The sequence below is a fragment of the Leptodactylus fuscus genome, chromosome 5, assembly GCF_031893055.1.
Source record: "Leptodactylus fuscus isolate aLepFus1 chromosome 5, aLepFus1.hap2, whole genome shotgun sequence".
In the NCBI taxonomy this organism is placed as follows: domain Eukaryota; kingdom Metazoa; phylum Chordata; class Amphibia; order Anura; family Leptodactylidae; genus Leptodactylus; species Leptodactylus fuscus.
The window spans coordinates 33232119-33246405 of record NC_134269.1 but is presented as its reverse complement, the minus strand read 5'-3'; the positions used below and the strand labels follow the sequence as shown (position 1 = coordinate 33246405).

Genomic DNA, 14287 nt, shown 5'->3' with positions numbered 1-14287 from the left:
TATTGTGTACATTAGTTAGTCTCTGGAATCCTAACAGGAATTGACCAAGCTGATTAGTCTCATACCAAGACCTAAGAACAAAGAAGGAGGAAATAGGAAAATATGACTTGATGCAATATTGATGGGGATATCAGGATATCTGACAGCTAAATGATACACACCCCGTATACAATACAATCGTCTCAGAACCCTGGAATGTGGATGCGGTTGTATTGGGTTAGTTCAGGACAGATATGTTGGGATTATTCCTTTATGCACTTTATGTAATCCTAAATCTTCAGTGAACCGGAGATTTGTATAAGTGTTCTTAAGACTAGAGATGAGCGAACAGTGTTCTATCGAACACATGTTCGATCGGATATCAGGGTGTTCGCCATGTTCGAATCGAATCGAACACCACGTGGTAAAGTGCGCCAAAATTCGATTCCCCTCCCACCTTCCCTGGCGCCTTTTTTGCACCAATAACAGCGCAGGGGAGGTGGGACAGGAACTACGACACTGGGGGCATTGAAAAAAATTGGAAAAAGTCATTGGCTGCCGAAATCAGGTGACCTCCATTTTAGACGAATAGTGGATTTCAAATCCGGGTCATATGAGAATGTGAACTTTGTGACTATGAGACAGGGATAGCTGTACAGGCAGGGATAGCTAGGGATAACCTTTATTTAGGGGGGAATGTTATTAAAAATAAATTTTTTGGGGCTCTATCGGGTGTGTAATTGTGATTTTTGTGAGATAAACTTTTTCCCATAGGGATGCATTGGCCAGCGCTGATTGGCCGAATTCCGTACTCTGGCCAATCAGTGCTGGCCAATGCATTCTATTAGCTTGATGAAGCAGAGTGTGCACAAGGGTTCAAGCGCACCCTCGGCTCTGATGTAGCAGAGCCGAGGCTGCACAAGGGTTCAAGCGCACCCTCGGCTCTGATGTAGGAGAGCCGAGGGTGCACTTGAACCCTTGTGCACCCTCAGCTCTGCTACATCAGAGCCGAGGGTGCGCTTGAACCCTTGTGCACACTCTGCTTCATCAAGCTAATAGAATGCATTGGCCAGCGCTGATTGGCCAATGTATTCTATTAGCCTGATGAAGTAGAGCTGAATGTGTGTGCTAAGCACACACATTCAGCTCTACTTCATCGGGCTAATAGAATGCATTGGCCAGCGCTGATTGGCCAGAGTACGGAACTCGACCAATCAGCGCTGGCTCTGCTGGAGGAGGCGGAGTCTAAGATCGCTCCACACCAGTCTCCATTCAGGTCCGACCTTAGACTCCGCCTCCTCCGGCAGAGCCAGCGCTGATTGGCCGAAGGCTGGCCAATGCATTCCTATGCGAATGCAGAGACTTAGCAGTGCTGAGTCAGTTTTGCTCAACTACACATCTGATGCACACTCGGCACTGCTACATCAGATGTAGCAATCTGATGTAGCAGAGCCGAGGGTGCACTAGAACCCCTGTGCAAACTCAGTTCACGCTAATAGAATGCATTGGCCAGCGCTGATTGGCCAATGCATTCTATTAGCCCGATGAAGTAGAGCTGAATGTGTGTGCTAAGCACACACATTCAGCACTGCTTCATCACGCCAATACAATGCATTAGCCAGTGCTGATTGGCCAGAGTACGGAATTCGGCCAATCAGCGCTGGCTCTGCTGGAGGAGGCGGAGTCTAAGGTCGGACCTGAATGGAGACTGGTGTGGAGCGATCTTAGACTCCGCCTCCTCCAGCAGAGCCAGCGCTGATTGGTCGAGTTCCGTACTCTGGCCAATCAGCGCTGGCCAATGCATTCTATTAGCCCGATGAAGTAGAGCTGAATGTGTGTGCTTAGCACACACATTCAGCTCTACTTCATCGGGCTAATAGAATACATTGGCCAATCAGCGCTGGCCAATGCATTCTATTAGCTTGATGAAGCAGAGTGTGCACAAGGGTTCAAGCGCACCCTCGGCTCTGATGTAGCAGAGCTGAGGGTGCACAAGGGTTCAAGTGCACCCTCGGCTCTCCTACATCAGAGCCGAGGGTGCGCTTGAACCCTTGTGCAGCCTCGGCTCTGCTACATCAGAGCCGAGGGTGCGCTTGAACCCTTGTGCACACTCTGCTTCATCAAGCTAATAGAATGCATTGGCCAGCACTGATTGGCCAGAGTACGGAATTCGGCCAATCAGCGCTGGCCAATGCATTCTATTAGCCCGATGAAGTAGAGCTGAATGTGTGTGCTAAGCACACACATTCAGCACTGCTTCATCACGCCAATACAATGCATTAGCCAGTGCTGATTGGCCAGAGTACGGAATTCGGCCAATCAGCGCTGGCTCTGCTGGAGGAGGCGGAGTCTAAGATCGCTCCACACCAGTCTCCATTCAGGTCCGACCTTAGACTCCGCCTCCTCCAGCAGAGCCAGCGCTGATTGGCCGAATTCCGTACTCTGGCCAATCAGCACTGGCTAATGCATTGTATTGGCTTGATGAAGCAGTGCTGAATGTGTGTGCTTAGCACACACATTCAGCTCTACTTCATCGGGCTAATAGAATGCATTGGCCAATCAGCGCTGGCCAATGCATTCTATTAGCGTGAACTGAGTTTGCACAGGGGTTCTAGTGCACCCTCGGCTCTGCTACATCAGATTGCTACATCTGATGTAGCAGTGCCGAGTGTGCATCAGATGTGTAGTTGAGCAAAACTGACTCAGCACTGCTAAGTCTGCATTCGCATAGGAATGCATTGGCCAGCCTTCGGCCAATCAGCGCTGGCTCTGCCGGAGGAGGCGGAGTCTAAGGTCGGACCTGAATGGAGACTGGTGTGGAGCTATCTTAGACTCCGCCTCCTCCAGCAGAGCCAGCGCTGATTGGTCGAGTTCCGTACTCTGGCCAATCAGCACTGGCCAATGCATTTCTATGGGGAAAAGTTAGCTTGCGAAAATCGCAAACTGACAGGGATTTCCATGAAATAAAGTGACTTTTATGCCCCCAGACATGCTTCCCCTGCTGTCCCAGTGTCATTCCAGGGTGTTGGTATCATTTCCTGGGGTGTCATAGTGGACTTGGTGACCCTCCAGACACGAATTTGGGTTTCCCCCTTAACGAGTTTATGTTCCCCATAGACTATAATGGGGTTCGAAACCCATTCGAACACTCGAACAGTGAGCGGCTGTTCGAATCGAATTTCGAACCTCGAACATTTTAGTGTTCGCTCATCTCTACTTAAGACGTAAATTTCTCTATAAATCTGATATGTTGCTTATCTCCTTTTTATGGCCAGAGCTGGACATTCAATAGACGTTGGTTGAATTATAGGTTTGCTGAAAGCCTTTCCTTCCTACGGACACGAACATAACCTGTTTCTCCAAAAATAAGCCCTAATCCAAAAATAATCCCTAGTTTTAGTCAGTGCTTCTAACGCTAGATTATGTCGCAGAGACAGGGAATAGGCATATTGTAGTGGAGGTCCAAAATATTGGGGTCAAAGGCAGTGGCGTAACAACCGCCATAGCAGCAGAGGCAGCTGCCACAAGGCCCGGGACATTAGGGGCCCAGCGACAGCCGCTACCGCTGCTATCATTATACTTGGGGGGGTTTTCGGAGCCCTGAGTATAATGATTGGCGGACCGGGAGAGGTAAGAAACATAAAAAACACTGTTACTTACCTCTCCACGATCCGTGCAGGCTTCGGCCTAGTCGTCTGACGTCTCATGACCCCGGCCTGCGTCCTGGGTCATATGACGTCTGACGTCATTGAAGAGCGACTACTTCGGAGGCCGACAGCGTAGGAGCCGGGAGATAGGTGAGTAACAGAGTTTTTTTAATGTTTTTCTCCCCCTGGGTCTCCGATTATTATTTTCAGACCCCAGACTATAATAATTGTTTATGGGTGTCCACAATAGGACATAACACTGTGTGCAGGAGCCACTATGGGGGATAATACTGTGTGCAGGGGCCACTATGGGGGATAATACTGTGTGCAGGGGCCACTATAGGGGATAATATTGTGTGCAGGGGGCACTATGGGGCATAATACTGTGTGCAGGGGACACTATGGGGGATAATACTATGTGCAGGGGCCACTATAGGGGATAATACTGTGTACAGGGGCCACTATGGGGCATAATACTGTGTGCAAGGGACACTATGGGGGATAATACTGTGTAAAGGGGCCACTATGGGGGATAATACTGTGTGCAGGGGCCACTATGGGGGATAATACTGTGTGCAGGGGCCACTATGGAGGATAATACTGTGTGCAGGGGCCACTATAGGGGATAATACTGTGTACAGGGGCCACTATGGGGCATAATACTGTGTGCAGGGGACACTATGGGGGATAATACTGTGTAAAGGGGCCACTATGGGGAATAATACTGTGTGCAGGGGCCATTATGGGGCATAATACTGTGTGCAGGGGCCACTATGGAGGATAATACTGTGTGCAGGGGCCACTATGGAGGATAATACTGTGTGCAGGGGACACTATGGGGGATAATACTGTGTAAAGGGGCCACTATGGGGGATAATACTGTGTGCAGGGGCCACTATGGGGGATAATACTGTGTGCAGGGGCCACTATAGGGGATAATACTGTGTACAGGGGCCACTATGGGGGATAATACTGTGTGCAGGGGCCACTATGGGGGATAATACTGTGTGCAGGGGCCACTATGGAGGATAATACTGTGTGCAGGGGCCACTATAGGGGATAATACTGTGTACAGGGGCCACTATGGGGCATAATACTGTGTGCAGGGGACACTATGGGGGATAATACTGTGTAAAGGGGCCACTATGGGGAATAATACTGTGTGCAGGGGCCATTATGGGGCATAATACTGTGTGCAGGGGCCACTATGGAGGATAATACTGTGTGCAGGGGCCACTATGGAGGATAATACTGTGTGCAGGGGACACTATGGGGGATAATACTGTGTAAAGGGGCCACTATGGGGGATAATACTGTGTGCAGGGGCCACTATGGGGGATAATACTGTGTGCAGGGGCCACTATAGGGGATAATACTGTGTACAGGGGCCACTATGGGGGATAATACTGTGTGCAGGGGACACTATGGGGGATAATACTGTGTGCAGGGGCCACTATGGAGCATAATACTGTGTGTAGGGGCCACTATGGGGGATAATACTGTGTGCAGGGGCCACTATGGGGGATAATACTGTGTGCAGGGGCCACTATGGGGGATAATACTGTGTGCAGGGGACACTATGGGGGATAATACTGTGTGCAGGGGCCACTATGGGGCATAATACTGTGTGTAGGGGCCACTATGGGGGATAATACTGTGTGCAGGGGCCACTATGGGGCATAATAGAGCGTGCAGGAATGCATAGGAGGGGGTCGGTCGAGGTAGTTGGTGTCGGTCAGGGGGGGGGGGGGCATTTCAAAAGTTCGCCTCGGGGCCTGCCATTCCTAGTTACGCCACTGGTCAAAGGGTGTTAAAGTTGATGATGATGGCCTTCACAGCATCGGTATGGTTACTGAGGGGTAGCCCGACTCCCCATTAGGGATTGTGATGATTCATTATGGAGTATTCTGCGGCTCTCCTCTCCTTTACTGAAGTGTATGCATGTACAAGTCAGAGAAATAAATACATGTACATTTTTCACTAAGAGGTGAAGGCTTCCATGAAAAGCCGTGAATTCTGTATAATACAACACTGGCTTTGTGCAAGGTAGAATAGTCAGTAGAGGAAAACATGTCAAGTATGTATGAAATATTGTAAATGTAGCTTAAACACCATAAAGCTCAAAGGTCAGATCTCACAGTCCTCAAATGCAATAGCTGGAACACTGGTAATGTTTGAAAATTTGGGAATTGCAAATCATATTCCGCCGATAGCGGAAAAAAGAACGCTAGTGGTCTCCATGGTCCACCATTGTAAAGGGGCGGATTACGACGTGGATTCCGCTGTCAAAATCCGCCCCGTGTGAACTAGCCCTAAGAGAGCTCTGACTCTGGAGCCACAGGGGCAATAATCTTAAAATAAGATAAGATAATCCTTTAATAGTCCCACATTGGGGAAATTTAAAATCAAGATCATGTCTGTAGCCCATCTGGATCCTTAGAGATATATATATGGACTCGTAGCTTCACTCCAACCAGTCTGCAAAACACATGGAGCTGATGATGTGCAGGGAGAGAAGAAGGGCGTCAAATATTCTCCTGTTCCTGTCACTTCAGATAATACTAGGGGATAGAGGTACCATGGACTTTTGTTCCTGATATCAATCAGATAGCATACTGGCCGTTTAACCCCATAGATGCTGTGGTCATAAATTTAGCCATAAATTCAAAATCTGCAATGAAAAAAAGTGATATTTTTGGAAGAGATTGTCAATAATGTGACTATTAGAGGGTTAAGAACGTTCCAGTTTGACTGCCGCTTTATTAAGACAGGATTGCATGTCACCCTCTTCTCGTGATCGTGACCCCTTACAAATCTGCCGCTTATTTCCTATTCAGCGGACAGAGGATAAGTTGCTTTTTGTGGTCAAACCCCTTTGACAAATAAATATAATTTAACCTAAAATAAAAAAATTATAATACCGTATGTAGTTCCGGATATGTCCTCATCAGTGATACTGTCATAGTAACGTGATATGACTATTTTTTTCTACAGAATTTTTTCTTCTACTGTGTCACTCCTGAAATAAGACAGGGTCTTATATTATTATTTTTTTGCTCCAAAAGATGGGTTAGGGCTTATTTTCAGGGGATGTCTTATTTTTTCCATGAACAACATTCCACATTTATTCTTGAACAAAAAAAAAAATCAACATTTATTCAAATATTATCATATTCCCCCAAAATCACGCTAGGGCTTATTTTCAGGGAAGGTCTTATTTTCGGAGAAACATGGTAGCTGTTTTAGGTCCTGGATGACTTATACAGTACCAATGACTTGTTTAGTGGACCCTGAAACATAGTCCCTTTTCCAGGATCAGTTGGGGTCCCATGGGTCCGAATGCCATAAATGTCTATTATGGGAAAACTCAATTAAAGGATTTTCTGGGGGGGGAAATTAGCTAGACAATAAGTGTGTATCAAGTCCAATGCCAATGCCCTCAATATATGGTCCTCTCTCTTGGTTGTTGATCCAGGCATAATGGTTCCAAGTACTTTATTGGACTGAAGATAAGTCCTATTCACTGCCCGTGTGTACTACTGATCAGCAGGTCTCTGTGCACTTTCTGCTATTGCCAACTTAAAGTAGACAGTATAATGTAACTTTTCATTCAAGTCTTATTATCTATAATATTGTTTATTCCTATTCACCTGTACTGTTCACTTTCTACAGCTCAATGTCTGTGCTCCATGCAGTGACAATATGGATCAGAGGCCCAAAGACAGAGGTGGGATGCTAGCAGCGAGAGAAGGAAGGTCCAGTGTTGGAGAGCAGAGCGAGGATCTCCAGGGCATAGATGGAGGAGACCTGTCAGGCATGGAATGTGACAAGGGAGATCACCAGGGGTTGGAGGATGAGAGAGAACGTCTGCGTAGAGAAATCTGCAGGGAGCTGAAGATTAAAGAAGGAGCAGAGAAGCTTCTGAGAGCCACCACAGAACGAAAGAACTTGGGACATGTAGAAACCATGCTTAGGACATGTGAGAGAAGACTGGATAGCTTAAAACACGAACTGGAAGACCTTGATGCGTCTCCAACCTCTCCAAATGCTAAGTCAGGTAATGATATTCTTTACAATGGGCATATACATACAAGGTGGATCCCAATGCACATGGTGGGTTCTGTGGGCAGGGCCGGCTCCAGGTTTTTATGGGCCTCAGTGGGCCCCCTTGTGGAGGAGGCGGGAGTCAGGAAACAGCGCACCGCTGCGGGCGGACAAAGCAAGTGACGTCACGCAGGAGTGCAGCGTCACCTACACCATACCTCCTAACCTTTGAAGAGTAGAAAGAGGGACAAAATGTGCGGCACGCCGCGGCAAATTTAGCTCCCCCCACTTTTATGTTGACTCCGCCCATTCCATTCATTTTTCATGTGCCCCCACACAGTATAATCCTCCTACAGTCACCCGTAAATTATATACCCCCCTCCAACTCTCCCCCAGTTTCATATACACCCTTTCTCTGCCCTCATTTTCATGTCCCCCCCTCCATCTCTGTCCCCAGTTTCATGCCATTCTCCCCCCCTTCATCTGCCCCAGTGTCATGCCGTTCCTCCCCTTCATCTGCCCAAGTGTTATGCCATTCCCCCCCTTCATCTGCCTCAGTGTCATGCCGTTCTCCCCCCCTTCATCTGCCCCAGTGTCATGCCGTTCCTCCCCTTCATCTGCCCCAGTGTTATGCCACTCCCCCCCTTCATCTGCCCCAGTGTCATGCCATTTCCCCCCCCCCCTTCATTTGCCCCCAGTTTCATGGGCCCCCTTCATTATGTTCCACCTTAATGTTTAACACAAAACAAACACTTAGGCTGCATTCACATGGAGTAAACGCTGGCGTTTTTTGTGTGTTTTTTGCACATAGCGCCGCGTTTACGCCGCGTAGCGTCGCGTTAACGCCGCGTATACGCCGCGTTAACGCCGCGCTATTTAGCGGTGGCGTTGCCCGGCGTTAACGCGGCGTATATGCGGCGTTAACGCGACGCTACGCGGCGTAAACGCGGCGCTATGTGCAAAAAACACACAAAAAACGCCAGCGTTTACTCCATGTGAATGCAGCCTAACACTCACCTTCCAACGCTCCCCCACCGCTCTCTCTGCTCTCACTCCACTCACATAGTTGTAGGCCCGATGTGACGTCATCACATCGCGCCTACACATGAAGGAGCCGGAGCGCAGTGTTAAGGCAGGAGCTTAATCGCCTATGTATTCAGCTGAAATTGGGACAGGCAAGTGCTGGGGTGGGCAGAGGCTCTGTGGGCCCCGGCACTTGCCCGACTATGCCATGTGCTGACGCCAGCCCTGTCTGTGGGTATAGGATTTTAAAAGGATAAGTGGCTGCCAGCCTCATATGCTGCATCACTTGTAAAATCCAATGGAAAAATGGGTTGAAATCCAAATTCTCTTTGGCCGTACTAATGGTCTGTGTAAAATTTTTGTTGTTCTTTGGTTTCAGCTAACCCACTTTCTTCAGGTGTCCTCTGCCAACATCAGGTAGTCCGTATGTCGCGATTAGAACGCCAGTTGGCTATTGAGATGCGAGTGAGACAAGGAGCTGAAAATATGATCCAGATGTACAGTAATGGCTCAGTCAAGGTAAGAATACAGTAGGCACAAGTCTTTGATTTCCATGGACTGTTTATCAGCCATGTTGGCCTAAAGTTGGTGCAAAAGTAGAAATGAGAAAATATTGACAAGCGATGGTCCAGTTATCCCTTGAAGTCAAGTTTTCTAGACCTATGCACAAACTCATAGCTATAAGGCATTATACATATTAGATTGGTTAGGGTCTGACTCAAAGTCCCCTCGTCCATTAGCTTTTTCTGGCCACTGGAAGCCATAACCAGGTATACATGTGGAACAGCTCTGTTCCTGTTCAAGAGAATGGGAGTAGAGCTGCAGTTCCTGGCATCACCACTACAGTGTATGGAGCTCTGTACACCGCATACAGCTTCCTGTACAATGTAGCAAAGGCTCTAGTACCTGCAGCTCTGTTCCCATTCATGTAAATAGGAGCATAGCTGGTCCTGGCTATATACCTAGTATATGGCTTCTTGTGGCCGAATCAGCTGTCAAACCCTGACTGATCTGATCCTAGTGATCTATCCTGTGGATAGGTCAGTGTTGGCCAACTATTTTGGACAACCCCATTAAGGATAACATGATTTTGTAATCATCATGGAGGTAGCAAAAATAACCCATCATTCAATTCTTACCCATTTTAGGGAAAGTTCTTCTGTAACCGCACAAATAGTGTCAGTGATTTTACTCCATTTATGAAGGGACTGTCTATATCTATATATCAGAAATGGTCGTAGAGTTAGAGAGGGATTGCAGGAGCAGATGCACAATGCAGAATGGTGACCTACACTCACCAGCCACTTTATTAGGTACACCTGTCCAACTATTCGTTAACACTTAATTTCTAATCAGCAAATCACATGGCGGCAACTCAGTGCATTTAGGCATGTAGACATGGTCAAGACAATCTCCTGCAGTTCAAACCGAGCATCAGTATGGGGAAGAAAGGTGATTTGAGTGCCTTTGAACGTGGCATGGTTGTTGGTGCCAGAAGGGCTGGTCTGAGTATTTCAGAAACTGCTGATCTACTGGGATTTTCACGCACAACCATCTCTAGGGTTTACAGAGAATGGTCCGAAAAAGAAAAAACATCCAGTGAGCGGCAGTTCTGTGGGCGGAAATGCGTTGTTGATGCCAGAGGTCAGAGGAGAATGGCCAGACTGGTTCGAGCTGATAGAAAGGCAACAGTGACTCAAATAGCCACCCGTTACAACCAAGGTAGCCAGAAGAGCATCTCTGAACGCACAGTACGTCGAACTTTGAGGCAGATGGGCTACAGCAGCAGAAGACCACACCGGGTGCCACTCCTTTCAGCTAAGAACAGGAAACTGAGGCTACAATTTGCACAAGCTCATCGAAATTGGACAATCGAAGGTTGGAAAAACATTGCCTGGTCTGATGAGTCTCGCTTTCTGCTGCGACATTCGGATGGTAGGGTCAGAATTTGGCATCAACAACATGAAAGCATGGATCCATCCTGCCTTGTATCAACGGTTCAGGCTGGTGGTGGTGGTGTCATGGTGTGGGGAATATTTTCTTGGCACTCTTTGGGCCCCTTGGTACCAATTGAGCATCGTTGCAACGCCAAAGCCTACCTGAGTATTGTTGCTGACCATGTCTATCCCTTTATGACCACAATGTACCCAACATCTGATGGCTACTTTCAGCAGGATAATGCGCCATGTCATAAAGCTGGAATCATCTCAGACTGGTTTCTTGAACATGACAATGAGTTCACTGTACTCCAATGGCCTCCACAGTCACCAGATCTCAATCCAATAGAGCATCTTTGGGATGTGGTGGAACGGGAGATTCGCATCATGGATGTGCAGCCGACAAATCTGCGGCAACTGTGTGATGCCATCATGTCAATATGGACCAAAATCTCTGAGGAATGCTTCCAGCACCTTGTTGAATCTATGCCACGAAGAATTGAGGCAGTTCTGAAGGCAAAAGGGGGTCCAACCCGTTACTAGCATGGTGTACCTAATAAAGTGGCCAATGAGTGTATGTGCACATTGTAAGATGAATGGCTCAATTCAGTCCACACTGAGCTTTCATTTTTAGGCCGCATAAAGGGGAAGGTTATAATGTGACATGAGGAAACAGACGGGAAATGCCTGCGATTGGGCAGGTTCTAGAGAAAACGCTGGAGGGTGGGGGAGCAGAGCACATTGCAGCAATACAGATGGAGGAAGTTGTGGCATTTTCGTTTAGATCAGATGACTGTTAGAGCAGTCTGGAAAATCTGAACATAATAATAAAAGTGATGGAGAAAGAAAGGAAAGGAGGAGGAATTATTATCATTTATTATAAACTTGCCACAAAGTATAGATAGATAGATAGATAGATAGATAGATAGATAGATAGATAGATAGATAGATAGATAGATAGATAGATAGATAGATAGATATGAGATAGATAGATAGATAGATAGATAGATAGATAGATAGATAGTAGAAAAAAATGCAGAAGCAACACAGCATACAAACCGGGTGCAAAGCCAAACTGGAAGGTGGCTAATCTTCAACTTTATCTAGGAAATGGAAAAAATGGCAGCACTCCAATATTTAGAAAAAGTGTGGGTTTATTCCAAGCAGCGACGTTTCGGTTCTTATCTGAACCTTTTTCAAAAAGGTTCAGATAAGAACCGAAACGTCACTGCTTGGAATAAACCCACACTTTTTCTAAATATTGGAGTGCTGCCATTTTTTCCATTTCCTAGATAGATAGATAGATAGATAGATAGATAGATAGATAGATAGCAGATAGATAGATAGATAGATAGATAGATAGATAGATAGGAGATAGATAGATAGATAGATAGATAGATAGATAGATGAAAGATAGATGGATATGATATGATAGGTAGAGCTAGATAAAAGGGAAAAATATGAGATAGATAGATAGATAGATAGATAGATAGATAGATAGATAGATAGGAGATAGATGGATAGATAGATAGATAGATAGATAGATAGATAGACAGATAGAAAAATATAATATAGATAGATAGATAGATAATAGATAGATAGGAGATAGATAGATAGATAGATAGATAGATAGATAGATGATAGATAGATAGATAGATAGATAGATAGATAGATAGGAGATAGAAAAATATGAGACAGACAGACAGACAGACAGACAGATAGATAAATAGATAGATAGATAGATAGATAGATAGATAGATAGATAGATGACAACCAATATGGCAGTACTTCCTGGTGTCATCTTTCCAGAAATGGTCACCATAAATGAATGCCAATTTCCCTATAAATAAACTTATTCTCTACCCTCTGGATTAATCTCATTGTGTTTCAGGATAAGAAGCTTCTTTCTGCTGCTCAGCAAATGTTATCTGAAAGTGACGCCAAGATCCATATGTTACGCACCCAGATCCGCAGGACATCTCAGGAGACATCTGGGGGAGGGGCAGGTAAACAATATTAGATGACCATCTAGTTCTCTTTTGCCAGCTGTCCTTACTACTTGCTATTGTGTGCTATTCCATTGCTTGACTACTCTAAGGCTAGTTCGCATCGGGGCAAAGAGGTGGATTTTGACGGCGGATTTCGCCTCAAAATCTGCCTCATTATAATAGTGGTCTATGTAGACCGCTAGCTTTTCTTTTTTCTGCTAGCAAATTTTGGCCCCTAGCAGAAAAAGAGAAGCGACATGACCTTTCTTCAGGCTATTCCACCTGAATAAAGCAATAGAAGTGAATGGGAGGCGAAAAACGCAGGGTTTTTTTCTACACGTTTTTTTAAATTAAAAAAAAAAAACACGTGGAAAAAACCGCAACGCGTTTTTTGAAGCGGTTTTTACAAAAAGATACTCCAAAAAGCGCGGCAAGATCCAAAAAACGCTTCCTAATTAGAAAACGTTTTTTTCAGGACCAAAATAGGCCTCACGTAATTTACATGTGAACTCACCCTAAAGAACCCTTCCGTATACTGACATCTGAATTGCCTTTCTTGTACATGGTTAAGGGGATATTGTCACTCCTTAGGGAGAGACCACCATATAGGTGTGTGTCTTCCTAACTACATCAGGGAAGACAGGCTTGCACATTCCATCGTATATGGTGGTCTCTCCCTAAGGAGTGACAATATCCCCTTAACCCTGTCTAAGCCTCTCACCTCTACCAGGTTATAGTCCTCTCTACATCGAGCTGATGAGATGCAAGTACATCGAAACAGCCGTCCTCGATTGAGAGACTATACCTGGTAATAATCCCAGCGTCATTGCAAAACAAAGGCCTCTTAGAAGGTCAAGCATGATGCTAAAGGGAGCAAACCTTTATTGGGTTATTTCACTGGAGTTCTGTCTTCCCAACTACATCAGAGAAGACAGGCTTGCACATTCCAGTGAACGCCCTCTATTGGTTTGCAACACTGAGGCAGCAGCTGACTTCCTGATTACATCATGGAAGACAGATGTGCATATTCTTCCCATGTTTCTTGCACATATTAGGAATGTTCTGTGGCCCTTTGTTCACCATATGTTAGTTCTTTGTATCTCCTATCTTAGACCACCTATGAAGCTCACCACACTTTTTATATAGTTGCCTGCAGAATGACTTTGCCTCTTGACTACCTCCCTCATACATATGCGCTCTCGGTGTAGCCGTACATGCATGTGCTACAAATGAAAAGAGGGGACATAGCCACTGTCAGACGATGGGGGTCACTTATTTATCCTGAGATCATAAGCACTGGGCATGCTGAAATCCATCAGTCTAGTCGTTCAGTCCTCTGATATCAGATGTCTGGGGAAAGTTGGGAAACCACCAAGACACTAAATGATCGTCCAGTCATCTCGACATTGTCTGATACTAATTGAAGAGAGATTATATGATATAGAAATGTTATCATATCAATATCATTAATTATATGATATATTATATTTATTCTATCACATTTTATTTTTATTTTTCATATATTCTAAAATTATATATATTTTTGCAGCTTTGATATTAAAGAGGTTGTCCGGCCCCAAATCGAATATTCATACCAATGACCAATCCACAGGTTAGGTGATCTGTGGGGGTCTTGGGGCCTTAGATGACACGCGCACTACCGTGTGTG

At 45.8% G+C, this 14287-nt stretch overlaps 1 protein-coding gene across 1 annotated transcript in view; it reads left to right on the top strand.

Annotated features, from left to right (window-relative positions):
* LOC142202616 (serine/threonine-protein kinase N1-like) overlaps positions 1-14287 on the top strand; it is a 55705-nt gene that overhangs the window by 10411 nt on the left and 31007 nt on the right. Inside the window, exons 2-4 of the mRNA XM_075272828.1 lie at positions 7299-7683; positions 9073-9212; positions 12522-12636. Of these exons, the coding sequence (XP_075128929.1) occupies positions 7299-7683; positions 9073-9212; positions 12522-12636 (640 nt within the window). The remainder of the gene's footprint in view (positions 1-7298; positions 7684-9072; positions 9213-12521; positions 12637-14287) is intronic.